This window comes from Sitophilus oryzae, unplaced genomic scaffold (genome assembly GCF_002938485.1).
Source record: "Sitophilus oryzae breed Bouriz unplaced genomic scaffold, Soryzae_2.0 scaffold_684_pilon_pilon, whole genome shotgun sequence".
Lineage (NCBI taxonomy): Eukaryota > Metazoa > Arthropoda > Insecta > Coleoptera > Curculionidae > Sitophilus > Sitophilus oryzae.
Window position 1 is genome coordinate 2,501,428 of NW_022147289.1, and position 14,260 is coordinate 2,515,687.

Here is a 14,260-nt window from a genome sequence, read left to right on the forward strand (position 1 = left end):
TGTCATAGTGATTCAAAATTTAGAACACCCAAGTCAACAAACTTCAAATATTTACTATGAGAACTGCCAGATGTAGGGTACTATATTATGGTAAATTTTAGTTTAGTTAATTTAAACTAAAGCAGTCCACACACTAAGGGCAACATGTTTGTAAATGAAGTTGTGGTACAATAGGTTTTCTAATGCGGTGTTGGTTGATCAAAATGTTGCTAAGTATGTTGTTCAACTTGCTCCCTTGTGAGTGGCCTGCTGTAATAAATAATATCTTATGATAGAAGATAGATACGATAGAAGAAAAAACAGCGTCAAAGACGGCTGGGGAATGACAGTCGATGATATGGCGAGGTCAAGCTGTAGACGTCATTCCCCAGCTGTCTTTGATGCCGTTTTTTTGTGAAAAATGGACGCATCTTTAGTTTTTAATGGTCCTTACTGCCAGTTGGCCTTAAGAAGGTAGTAATTTATTTTTATATTGCCTACAATATGAAAATAACAATGTGAATGTACAATAATATGATCGAAAAAAACCGGCGTTTAGTTGGCTTGAAATATAATTCGCCAGTCATCCTTCCCATTTAAGTTTACTTATAAAATGATAGCGATCTTCATTCCATAGCCATCGCGACGCCGTTTTTTTTTCGTATTGTACTATTAATGGAATCTTTTCTCTTTCATGACTATTTATGTTACTCTACGTTTGTCTAAAGAGCAGGGTTCGGAAGTAGTTATGTATTGATATTGTATTGATATTATGTATTGATATTATAGATATGATGTAAATATTATATTTAAAGCCATATTTCTTCTGTTTTTTTAAATACATTATGTATTTTTAAAGCTTCAACCATAACCAACATGAGATACAGGCCAGAGTCATCGATTTGTGACGTCACCGCAATAGTCGCGCTTTTGAATTGTGCCATATGGTACTGCATATAGTTTTTGCATAAATAATAGTATTTATTGATAGTTTTGCCAGATATAAATATGAAAAATATTATACACAAAGGTATTAATAAATAACATTAACTTTTTATCGCGTTAAAGTAATTGAATAGCATTAAAATTTAGATCTAAAACACGAATATTAATATGAAATAAACAACAGCATAAGATGAACAGAATAAAATCCAGATAATAAAAAGCATGTCCTAAAATTGCGTTAGCGAGTATTTAGCAGCTAGTAATAATATACCTGGTGATAAAGTTTCCAAATATTAAAAAATTTGAAAACTATACTTTATCAACAAGTTAAGAAAATGTATTGTATATGATAAGGGCAGAATACATTTTAAAGTTTAATTAAAAACAATTGTAAAAATTTGCCTAACATATTTAAAAAATGTGGATATCAGGTAGAATTAACTATTATCATTAAGTAATTTGTAGTTCGATGTTCAAGTAACCATTTTCATAAATCGTAAATAAAAAGATAAAGATATTTTTTTTTATATAAAATACAGCATATTTGGAAAAAGCATTTTTTACGAATAATTTGGTACTACATACTTGGTATTTGGAGTAAAATTGTCGTTACGTTTATTTATGGCCATTTTTTAATTGAAAATGTCAAAAGTTGACATATAATATATCATTCTATTTAGAATGTCATTTTCTATCATAATATACGGTAAAAAAATACCGAGGGTACCATTTAAATCAAAAGTTGTTGTCATTTCCGGTGAAATAGGTAGTGACCGAAAATAAATGAAAACGTCGATCAATCCTGATTTATGTCCTATACTAACATACCAAATCTCGTTTTTTATCTAAAAAATTAAAAAAGTTATAGAAGTGAACCACTTTTCAGAAACTCCCGGTAGGAGGTTTATTGTGAATATTAAGGGTTTACAATGGTCTGTTATTTTTTGTAGACAATAAACTAAAAATTTAGAGGGCGTCGTGAGAGAAATGATCAAATTGGTAAATAACGGACACCCTGTTATACATATTATTTAAAACAAATTTTAATTTAATTTATTACTACATACTGCTGTTTCACGAAAATCAACAACTGCGGGATAAAAGTATTTTTAACATAAGTAATTTAAAAATAGTAAAAGTTAACACATCATCGATGTCTGACTAGAAATCCTTGGCAGAAATAGAGTGGTTTTTTTTTAATTTTCATAGTAAATAAAATGGTAAAATTACGTGAAATACATTCTTATAATTTGGTCTTATGGATTACCATAAGTACCTAAGTTTGTTTCGATTGGTAAACATTTTCTAAAGTTAATGAAAAGTTCAGAAAGAAGAAAGGAGCATGTGAAAAAACTTTAGTTATCAACATTTTTAGAAGTTATATTTCTATATTTGCAATAATCTATATCTATACTAATATATAAAATCCTTAAGTGACTGACATACTGATTAATCACGATCCTGCTCAAACCACTCAACGTAAGAAGCTCAATTTTGGCATACAGGTTGATTCTAGGGTGTAGAGGTTCGATAAGAAGGGATTTTTCGAAATTCCAGTTCCAAGAGGGTGAAACCACCCCTCAAATATTACAATATTTTTTATTTAAAAAACGGTCAAGTTTCCGAAAAAACGCTTAAACACATATATTTTATTTTGTTTTTTTACATATTTTAAGATTTTTTAAAAATGTATACAGGGTGTTTCGAAAAAAAAATCTGGTCATTGATTAATCACGATCCTGATTAAAGCGCGTGACGTAAAAAGCTGATTTTTGGAAAACAGATTAAATAAACAGGGCTTTCCATAAAATCAATAAAATGAAAAATATACGAAATAAAATAAATGTACCGATTTCTTTCGAAAGTCGACATCTATGAAAATATGAACCCTTCCTGGACACAAACGGTACATTGTGTGACAGGAAATTGTAGAGAGAAACTCGACGAATCCGATGAAGAGGAGTTGGACTTGCCTGTAGATATCCCTCTGGCGGCTGCAGATGAAGAGTTGGATGTATTGAGAGACCACCCTGATGAGCCCAGCACAGCAGACACGATCGACTTTGACATCAATGAGCCAGATCCGTCGGGCTTGTGCAGATAAGTTAAAGTTTTCAATTTATCTAGTGGAAGTTAAAGTTTTTAATTTATCTAGTGGAGTAGGCCTCCGGAGAGACCACGTTAAAATAAACGCGCCATATACTTTAACTCTTGAGTGGTGTGGAAACAAGTACACATTTTCAATAATTAAAATTAATTATTCATAAATTAATGAGCGAATTAATGATACGCCACTGTTTTATGACAAAATTGAAGAAACTAGTTTTAGTGAACCCTAATCGACATTTGATTTCGGAAAATCGACTATACATAATATATCATATTTTACGCAAAATTGTAAAATTTCCAGGGATTTTGTGCTTAAACGGTTGACTTTAGCGAAAATTTTCGTAAAACCTTTTTTTATAGGAAATTTTTATTCTCTTTAATTTTGCTCTCCTCAAATTTTCGCGAAATACGCATAGTTTTCGAGATATTCACAAAATACCGATTTTGGGCGCCATCTTGCCAAGATGGCGGCGCCGGCGGCAAGTTTGGAAATGTACATTTTATGGATTTCAGTTAGGGAGCCCAAAACCTATAAACCTGCAAAGTTGCAAAACTTCCGGACTTTTTTCCAAGCAAAAATCCCCAATGACTGAACTATATTGCCAGACCCTGTATATGTTTTTATTACTTTGTTATAAAGTAAAATCGGTATATTTTATTTATATGAATATGTTAGTAAATTTTGCCCTAATTGGCTTCTGAAATTGAAAAATGCTACCAGAACAATAAAGAAAAAGAGTTTATCGATAAAACGACTTCTATGTAAAGTGGCCAGCCAGCATATTAACTTCAGAACGTGACTTTCAAAAAATAACGACCTAAATTTTCTTTAATATCCTTTTTTATAATTTTGCCCTAGTTAAATTCGTGACAAAAGAGGTTTTTGTATATTATTTAATGAGATATAGACGCTTATAACAGTACGATGTTATCGAAAACTATGTAGGTCTGAGGTAAATAAAAACATTTAAAAATATAACGAAATTAGGTTTGTACTTGAGTTTGATACACAGCAAGATTCGATTTTTTTTTAGGTGACTATATCGGCCTGTTCCAATGTGCTGTTGCGGCGTTGCCGGTACGCCTTTCCCTATCAAGTAAAGTAAAATCACGATCGCAAACCGCTTATTTTTAAAAGTCCTTTTTTTCGAAAAGATAACTAGATAAAATCATTAGATATGTTTCGCAGCATCTGAAATGGAATTATAAGAATATCGTTAGGGTGTCCATTTTTTTTATAACGCGAAAACGTCAGTAATCGCGATAATTTAAAAACTCAACTTTTTAACACATCACATCATAATTTAAGAACCACTTTAGATATCGAAACTTTTTTTTTATTTTGAAGATCGGATCTTTTACAATATCTTTAAATAAGAAAAATTCGATAAGAGGTTGTTTTTTTTCCATTCAAAAATTTTAAACAACCCATCCATTTACTTCCAGTGCATAGCAATTTTGTTATAGCAATCGTGTAACTTTTTTATTTATAAAGATTTTCAGATACTGTCTGCGAAGAAAATATAGCAGAAATGTTAAGAAAGTTTTTTGAAAAAACTACAATCAATTATTTCTAAGAGATTTTGAGATATCGATTTTTGAATTCAGAGTTCTAATAGCGCGACCACTGTCGAACACCAACTCAATTCTACTTATGTTTACCAAAAATGCAAGTGTTTCTAATTTGCACTTAAAAATTTATTACAACGACTCGTTAATAAAATAAACAAATAAAGTATCACGAGACGTAATTAAATCGTGCAGACGCATGTACCTATATCTTTTTAAAAAATTAAAAATATTGACTCTTCCTTCCTTATTTATATTTGAATCCGTTTGCCTAATACGTAAACATGTATCAGCTTCTCAAGAAAGGCCATCTCACACTTATCCACTCAGGAACGCGGAGCAAAATCTTTATCTACCTACCCCACGCCCAGAGTTAGTTAAAAGTTCAATATTAAGGAGGGTCCACATTTAGTAACATGTTATATAACATTGCTATTTAACAAGCTACATGTAACATGTTAAAAAACCGGGAGCCGTCCACATTATAGTTTTCGTAGTCATGAATCGTTTTGGCGAGAAAGAGGTTCAGCTCGCAGCAGCGGCGTGCGTAATTATTTTTGAACAAAGGGAAAGAAAGTCGAGAAAAAAAGCGGTTTTGAGTCCGCCATAGCCTACCAGCAAGATCTAGATACAGTTGAACTAAATTAGCTTATCTTTTCAATACTTGCCTTTGCTGATTTTCATGGTGTGTTTCTGTCTTTTAAAAACATTAATAACTTAAAAGCAAAAACAAACCATTTTGAATTATCCATTTGCATTTCTTTTATTCCCGCTGGAACTGACCTATTAGATAACGCATTTTTTTCTCAACTTTTTCTGTTTCCAAATACATACTATGAAATGAAAATCGCTGTCATTTTATATGGAAAATTATATGGGGAATGTCATCGATCGTCATGTCCAAGCCAACTGGACGGGAGGCCGACGAGACGCAGTTTTTTTTCGATCATACGGTATTATCGACTAGTAAATAAACAAACCCAATATCAGCTCACCATACTAAGATTCTGTCGCGCACGTCCCTGAAAATATGAGCGCCTAAACTAGAAATTTAGCAAGTGTGGACGCGTTGTTTCATGTTACAATAGCAATGTTGCACAACATCTTTTGATCTTTACCGACTACAAATGGATAACATCTAGCAAGTTATATAGCATCGAAATTTGCTAAATATAGCTAAAAAATATGTAACATGTTATATAACTTTGCTATATAGCAGTGTTATATAGCAAGTGTGGACCGTCCTTTATACAACTCGAAAAAAATGCACAATCACCTGCCGTTTGAAATCAAATCCATAACATCATTTTTTTCATTTCGCAAAGCATTGAACTCTTATTTACTAGACAAGGCTTTCTACGCCGTAGATGAATTATATTTTGAAAATCAAATTTGATCTTACACTGGTCTAATGTTTGCTATTGCTATATTTACTAATGACATCGAAGTGAATTTATTTAGAGGTCATTGATATTTTACTATAAACTAGCTAAATATTTTTGAATATTATTTTTATTTTTTGTTCTTTGACATTATAAACATTTATAAATGTTTATTTTAACAATAAGACTGACAATATTATTTGTATAATGTTTTGTATTATCTTTTGTTTGTTTGTGTACCTTGTTTTTTACTTTGTTTGTTAGTTTACCTTTGTCTACAAATTGAAAAATTTTTTGACAATAAAGGTATTTATTTATTTATTTCCTTAGAACTTTGAGTACTGACAGAGGTACTGATTGGGGCGACCCAGGGTTGCCAACACTGAAAGATGGATACCCACTAGATTCGTATAATATTAAAACCGCTAACCATTGCCAGCCCTTAGTATAGCCCTTTATATAACCTTGTATTGCATAAAGCCGGTCCTACACGATGTGGCAACACCTTCCAAAGTTGGACACATGAACTTTTGCCACATCGTGTAGGAGACACACTTGTCAATTGCAATATTGTCGAAATTTATCTATTATTTATTATATTAATTTTCTTTTATCGTTAATTTAATTTAACTTGTATGTGTGACCAGATATTTTTGCTTTCTATCTATTTGCAGCTGTACAGGACGTCAGTCAGAGTTATTGACATTTTCGGTGCACTTGCGTATTAATTTCACACAATCAAAGTAGCGTGGAATAGCCAATAATCAAAATTTGGCGTCTAATAAACTAGTAGATTGTTATGATTACCTAATTTAAACCTGCCGTCTATGTTAAAAAGGTAAATAATGCCATTTTGATTTTCTTTATGAAAATAAGTATAGAGTATATTATATTTTTAGAAAGTTAAGGCAAATAAAATAAAAAAGTAATATAAGGGTATTCCATTTAAAATTCATAAGTTTGCAAGATGGCAGTCGAAAAATGCAACAATTTCAAATTCGCCCTGTATTTCAAAACAAAGAGGGCTAGGACAAGTCTCAAGTCTGTTTTTACCATCGAGTTTAATAAAAAAAAAGTAGCACAGTGATGTGAAAACTGCATCTTTGTATCAAAGTAGAAAGGAAAGAGTAGTTGCACTCTTCCAAATATTTTCTGTCAGTTTTTACAATCTGTCGAATATCGGCAGATTGCAGAGCGTTTCAGTTGAGGTCCGTCCGTCGACCTACGAGGTTCGAACGTTGCGTCCCAGCACAGAAACGGATTGACAAAAAATGAGTGCATTACTGCGTGCTGCTATTGGTTGTAGTAATAATTCAAAAAATTGTGCTTTGAGTTTTTTTTGAGAGTCATTTGCGATCATGTTTGTGTTCAGGTTAATCCGAAGAACCGGAAATTCCTGATGCTATTTCTCATGGTTCTTGCTTCTTTTCTCTTTTGAAATTTCTGTAATGTTTATTAGCAATTATTGTAGTATGTATTGTAAGTTTAAATACGTTATTTTATTATTTACTACAATGTGTTGTTCAATGTATTAGTTATCCAATGAAAATCACCTAACCAATATATATTACTACAAAACAAACACATTAATGTTAACATTAAACTTGTTTTGAATTAAAAAAAAGTTGCAGAAAATCTTTGAAATAGATAATAATATAAAAATATGTCATTATATATTTTTTCCGCATTTCTTCCCATCAGAAGATTTTCAGATACAGAAGAATCGTTACTTACACGAAATGTGAAAATATTCTGTTTTCAAGCAAATTTTTACTCGATGATCAATTTTTATTTTATTTTATTTTATTGTGAACTCATTTTCCTAAATACATCTCTGTGAAACTATGGCGAGTGCTACGACTATACTTTGTCTAGTTATAGACCACGACTATACAGCTACGTCAGTGGTCACGGGACGCGAGAACAAGGTCATATAAAGTGGCAGAAAAAGAACAAAGGATTTGACAAGGAGTAAAGCTACTAGTTTCCTTATTACTATGTTTGTATCTCTACTCATAAACGAGAAACCCTGTAAAGCACACGAAAATGGGACACCTTGTACATATCGTGTATTTTCTTCATTGTGTCTCCAGGAAGATATACTGGAAAGCGATTTTATTAAATTGTTTTAATTTTTTTTTATAGAAATAATATAATTTATGAGTTAGCTCTTATTAAATAATTCATTTATTTCCGGATATTTGTTTTTTGTTCTTTAAAAAACACATTTTTATTAAGTCTGCTTTCATTGCTTTGTAACGTTCTCACCAGTCACTTATTAATTTTCGATTATTCAATAAATAGATACCTATTATTACGAAAGCATAAGTACAATGATTACTTAAATTATTGTTACAGGTCTCAATGACTTTAAAATCTATAATTATTATCATTACTTCACTTTTTGTTCTACTACTTGTACCGATTTCAAAATTCCAAAAAGCTTCTCTTAATCATCGCACAAAAATGGAAGAAAGTGAAATGACATTGAGCATAAATGAACATATTTTTTATTAAGCTTCAGCCTGCTTTGATTGCGTCAGAAGTGTGTACTTGCTTGTTCATAATCTTCAATTACTCTTAAAATAGAATTTGTTACGAAAATATAAAATGAATGGGCAAATGAAACGAGAATGAAACGCAGATAATATAATTTTTTTCGCAGTGTTCTGGTACTTCCGTAGTTTTCACTCTATCGGTAAAAAAATGTTATGAAATAATATCGCAGGTAGTTATTGTTCGGCTTTTTAGAAATGTGCGATATTAACAAGTGTAATGAGATAATTATAATGGGACTTACGATAAATAAAATTATCGAGCTAAAAATTGTTTTTTTTTTGTTTGACGGTTATTTAGTCATTGTTCGAAATTTTAAACCATATACATAATTAGTAATTGTTAAGTCCGTGCAGAAATACAGTGTGTTCGAATATATCGTGGTTTATGCCCACTACTATGTTTTTTGGAATCAAAATAAAAACGTTGGACACAATTTACACTGTATACCAAAGTGTTTAGTTTTTTCGTTTAGGGCTCTAACTCACTGACGACCAGGTCGCAACGACCTGGCCGTCGCGTCGGCCGGCCGGATGTATTGCGTTTATAGCTGCGGCCAGATGAACGACCAGTTTCAACAGAGTTGTCAGATCTAACGCTTTTTTACGTTTTACCAATTAGAAAATATTGTTTCAGAAAGAATTAAGTTTCAGAAATGTTAAAATATCCGTGTTAAAATATCCGAGTTAACTAAAAAGCGAAGTTGCTATTCATAAGCTTATTAAATGTTCTAATATTAAATAATGCATTTAAAATATTCTTGGATTTTTCGTTAATAAATACTGGTGTGGTAAATGGAGTAAGTAAAATCTCCAACCCTGACTATACGATAACGTCGTTATTTCCATATTTTTAAAATCCGCGATCCTGCTATTCCATCAGTCGTTTCATAACAGAATATTCTACATCCTACGCCTATGTAATTTAATATGTGTAGAGTGAGACATGTAACTCGTGAGATTTTCAGCATTATATCAATAAAGGACAAAAACAGTATTGTTCCTAAAGGTGCGTCCAGACTTTGGCATTTTAACCCGAACGAACCGAGCGCGCACGAACAAGCAGAACAAATAGGCCGAACAAAAAGCATTGTGTACGCGCGACCGACAAAAAGGGAGATATTCTGTTTCTTTTTTCTACTGACAAGGACTTCTACTGATGACTCTTATCGACTTTAGAAGTAAACATATTAGGCCTATCATAAAAAAGTCGTCAGACACTGACTCCTAATATAAGCAGGTAGAAAGTTTAGCTTCCAGTTATTTCAATGTTTACAATATAAATTCTTCTTTTTTATTGTTACTGAGAATCTACAACAGTAAATATTTCTATTTTTATGAATGTTTAGGTTACTTTTACTCTTAAATTTTGGGACCCCCCCCCCGTATCTCAGTTATTGTTAAAGATATTGAGACGGTGAAAACTGCTTATTGTAGAACTTTTTACGTAGAATACAGTGATGTAGTGTGTTATTCTACGAAAATAATATTTTTAAAAATATGAACTAAAGTTATGTTTTATTAAATGGAACACCCTGTATATTTATGAATTATATAATCTGGCTTGTTATAAGCTTCTCGAAAATATATAACACTCTATATTTGTTTTCATTATTTAAGGCAATATTTAAAAAGAAACATATTAAAAGATCATTTTTTTAGTAGGCCATGATTGATAATAAAAGAAACTAATCAAATTATTAAGAGTAATACTGCTATCTGTCCCTTATTTTATTATGAGAGCCACTAATTAATTCTTTGTATATTAGGGAAACTTAAATCTCTACCGCTATTTGTAAATCTTGGAAGCTATCGTATCGGAACTTTTAAATATTCCTTTAGCTAATTTACGTGAAATATACTTTCAGCAAGATGGAGCTCCCCCTCACAACTTAACTTACAACGAAAATATTAGAATTTTGTTAAATTATTATTTCTCAAATCAATGAACTGGAACCAATGTACCCATATGATGGCCTCCCTGATTCCCGGATTTGTCTGTTCTCGATCTCTGATTTTGGGGATTTTTGAAATATGAAATATGTCGTGGCAACTAATACGATGTTGAACACTTGAAAAATGCTTCAATAATGCAAGCTTTTAAATATTTGCAAACCCATCCCATTATAATAAATTCCGTTATAAAAAAGAGAAAAATATATTTAGAGGTTCAGTGGTAACAGTTCAAAAGTAAAATATATCAATTCCAAATAAAATTTTAATATGTGCATGTCTATTTTAGTAAATACCATTTAGATTTTGTTATTTATCACGGCCTACTAATAAGAAAATGATATATTTTAAATATTGTAGTAAATAGTGAAAATAAATATAGAGTGATATATATATTTGAGAAGCTCATATCAAAGCGGATCATATGATTTATAAATATACAGGGTGTTCCATTTGAAAAAACATAACTTTAGTTCATATTTTGAAAAATATTTTTTTCGTAGAAAAACAGACTACGCCACTGTATTCTACGTAAAAAGTTCTACAAGTATCAGTTTTCACCTTTTCGACATCATCCATAATAACGAAGATACGGGGGCAGTCCCAAATTGCAAAGTTTTCGAAAAGACCCTGTAGCTCAGAAACGAAAAGGGTTATAAAAATTTTGTTGACAGCATCTTCCATTTGACAAAAAAGTGGCACAGGTTTGTAAAAACCGCACCCTTCTATCTTCACGAATAACGGAGATACCGTATGATTTCAACCAAAATGGGACACCCTGTACATGACTAAAATACTAAAATAATATACTTTTCGTAATTACTAAAATAAACTAAAAAAAATAATTTAATAAAAAAAGACAAGTGGTTGTAGAAAAACTTTAAATATGATTTTTTTACTTTTTAACATCGAAACTCGAAGGTATAATAACAGGTATCATATCAACCAAAAATAGAGTATGTCATAAAAAATGTTTTGAATTTTTACTAGAATCGACCCTTGATAAAAAAAAGGGACTAGATTTAAGTTTCCCGTTGATCCAGTCTGTATACTATTTCTTTGGATTTTCTGCACGTGTGCAAAAACTACACTAAAACACTATATCTTAGAAAATTTTTGAGGGATTTCATCTGAAAAATTATTAATTTGGAAGAAAACCGGCAACCAGCGGTAGAAAATTATAATATTTTAGTGCAGTCTACTGGTCGCAATGACCAACGGACGGCCAGGACGTTAGTGTGCGCGGTATCATTTGATTTAATGGCTTTAGAGGTAGCAGCGTCCTGGCCGGTGCGACCTGGTCGTCAGTGTGTTTGGTTTGGTACAAAACTAGAAAAAGTAATTTTTATTACATCACAAGCAAATAAAAATTAATATTTAGCCAAGAGTCATAATTTAGTAAAAATTCAAGATTTTCCTGGGGGTGCCTAGCACAACCTGATGTGGACCCGGCACCCTCGGGGGTCAATGTGCCTTGTAATTACTCCTATGGTATTAATGCATTTAATTAATAATTTTCAATTAACATTACAATAAGTACAAACATCTGTTATATTTTAAGTGTTGTTCAATTGTTCCAGGCAGGAGAAGCAGCCAAGAAGGATAGTAACGGAAAACTGATCAATCCAGAAAATGTCGGTTTCATCCACGCCTTCGTGGCCAGCTTGTCCGTCATTCTTGTGTCCGAAATCGGGGACAAGACCTTCTTCATTGCAGCTATTATGGCCATGAGGCATCCCAGACTTACCGTGTTTGGCGGTGCCATATCGGCCTTAATACTGATGACCATCCTCTCAGGTAACTAAATAAAAACTAAAGTTTCCCTCTGTCAATTATACGAGGGAAAACAAAATGTTGCTAATTTGGCGAAAGTTTGAAACCCCCTGTAGAATGATTGCAGTTGAGGTTTGGAACCTTTGGTGTTACACAGCAAAATAAAACACTAGATCACCACAATACACCAAAACACTTTTACTTTTACACTGGACGCGCGTTTCGCTAACCATGTTAGCATCATCAGCAGATGATTAAAAGCTAAACTACAATCTACAATTTGAGCGTTTATATACTCGCCCAGTGGGCACCAAGTGGGCGTGGCAAGATCTAGCCAACCGAGTCAGAGCCCACCGAGCCTAACAGTTAGATTTCCGCCACTAGAGTAGTAGGAACAAAGAACTTGAAGGAATTGGACCGTTGTCTCTGTTCATACTATCTTTAAATTTATTAATTCTGATGCTTTCATATGCGTCTAATTGTCTGTAATTTGAGACTTGTTTAATTAATTTTTAATTATTCTATACAATGTTATTTATCAACAATATGTTCGGCAACGCAAGATTTATCCGGTCTACCATATCTTATCTGAGCCAGGGGCGTAGATATACTCTCCCCCAGTACCCCCCCCCCCTTATCTACGCCCTTGATCTGAGCTAAATGTTCCTTAAATCTAGTTAATATTGATCTTCTAGTTTGCCCAACATATTTCTGATTACAATCTTTACAAGAAATTTCATAAATACCCGACCTTCCCAGTGGAGGTGTTTTATCCTTTGGATTACCTAATAATTGTTGTAATTTATTATTAGCACTATACACAAGTTTATAATTGACATTCTTAAAAATTCCTTTTAGACCACGGGATAACTCTCTATCAAACGGTATTGCAAAATATTTTGACGTATCTTTTTCCACTTGAAAAGTCGAATTTTTAGAAATCATTAGGTTAGCGAAACGCGCGTCCAGTGTAAAAGTAAAAGTGTTTTGGTGTATTGTGGTGATTTAGTGTTTTATTTTTCCCCTGTAGAATGGTTTAACAAAGTAAGGAATTTAGAAACTACTTTATCATTGAGATGCAACTTTTCTCGATAAGTTTCTTTTCTGAGGCATCTCAATAGCTTTTTTTTTGTTGGAGATATATTCGAATTTGAAGAAGACAGTATCGATTAATAACAATTGAAGAGCTTATTGTAAATCAGCCTCTACACTATCGCCGAAATGTTTTACGAAATATTTCAGGAAATATTTCGTAAAACATTTCGCAAAACATTTCTAGAATATGTAATAGTACGATAAATATAAGCCCGTGTTATAAAAATTAGTTCCCACGTTTCCTGAAATAGATCCGCCGTGATTGGTTGTTTGTTTTTTATTGTTAACCCTTGTACTACATGAAATAGCACGCGGTAATCAAGGTCAAACGTTGTGGTGGCTTCAGAAAAATAAGTAAACATGGAAAAACTAATATGAAAACAGTTACCGATGGTAAATTAAATTGGCTATTCCTCGAAGGTTACACAGTAATATTAAGTTTTAATAATTGTCTAATATTATTAATTACAATATTCTAAAAAATAGTTATTTATGGTACTAAGAGCTGACGACATATTTAGAGAACATATTTTAGGCTAGCTAGAATATCGTGATCTAGGGCTAGGACTATCTGGTCGTCCGCAAAAAATAGGTACAGGGTGTCCTCATTTATTACGGGGATTCCCTTCCTCTACACTTAAGCATCCATTTTTTAGTGCTTGTTGCAGTATATTTTGAATAGTATAGGAGATAAGCAATCACCAAATCATCCATGCTTGAGGCCTTTTCTAATTTTTATGCTTTCTGACAATGAGTCTCGTATTTTTATTCTAGCTGTGGTGTTCTGGTATAAGTTCTTAACTACGTTAAGTAGGTTGACATTTATATTAGTTATTTCCAACGTTTTCCACAATTTGTTTAATGGTATGCTGTCATAAGCCTTTTGGATGTCTATATATA

The 14,260-nt window shown here is 32.2% G+C and overlaps 1 protein-coding gene across 1 annotated transcript in view; it reads left to right on the plus strand.

Moving 5' to 3' along the window:
- Positions 1-14,260, plus strand: part of LOC115888130 (transmembrane protein 165) — a 38,938-nt gene that overhangs the window by 898 nt on the left and 23,780 nt on the right. The window contains exon 2 of the mRNA XM_030907715.1: positions 12,073-12,289. Coding sequence (XP_030763575.1) covers positions 12,073-12,289 — 217 coding nt within the window. The remainder of the gene's footprint in view (positions 1-12,072; positions 12,290-14,260) is intronic.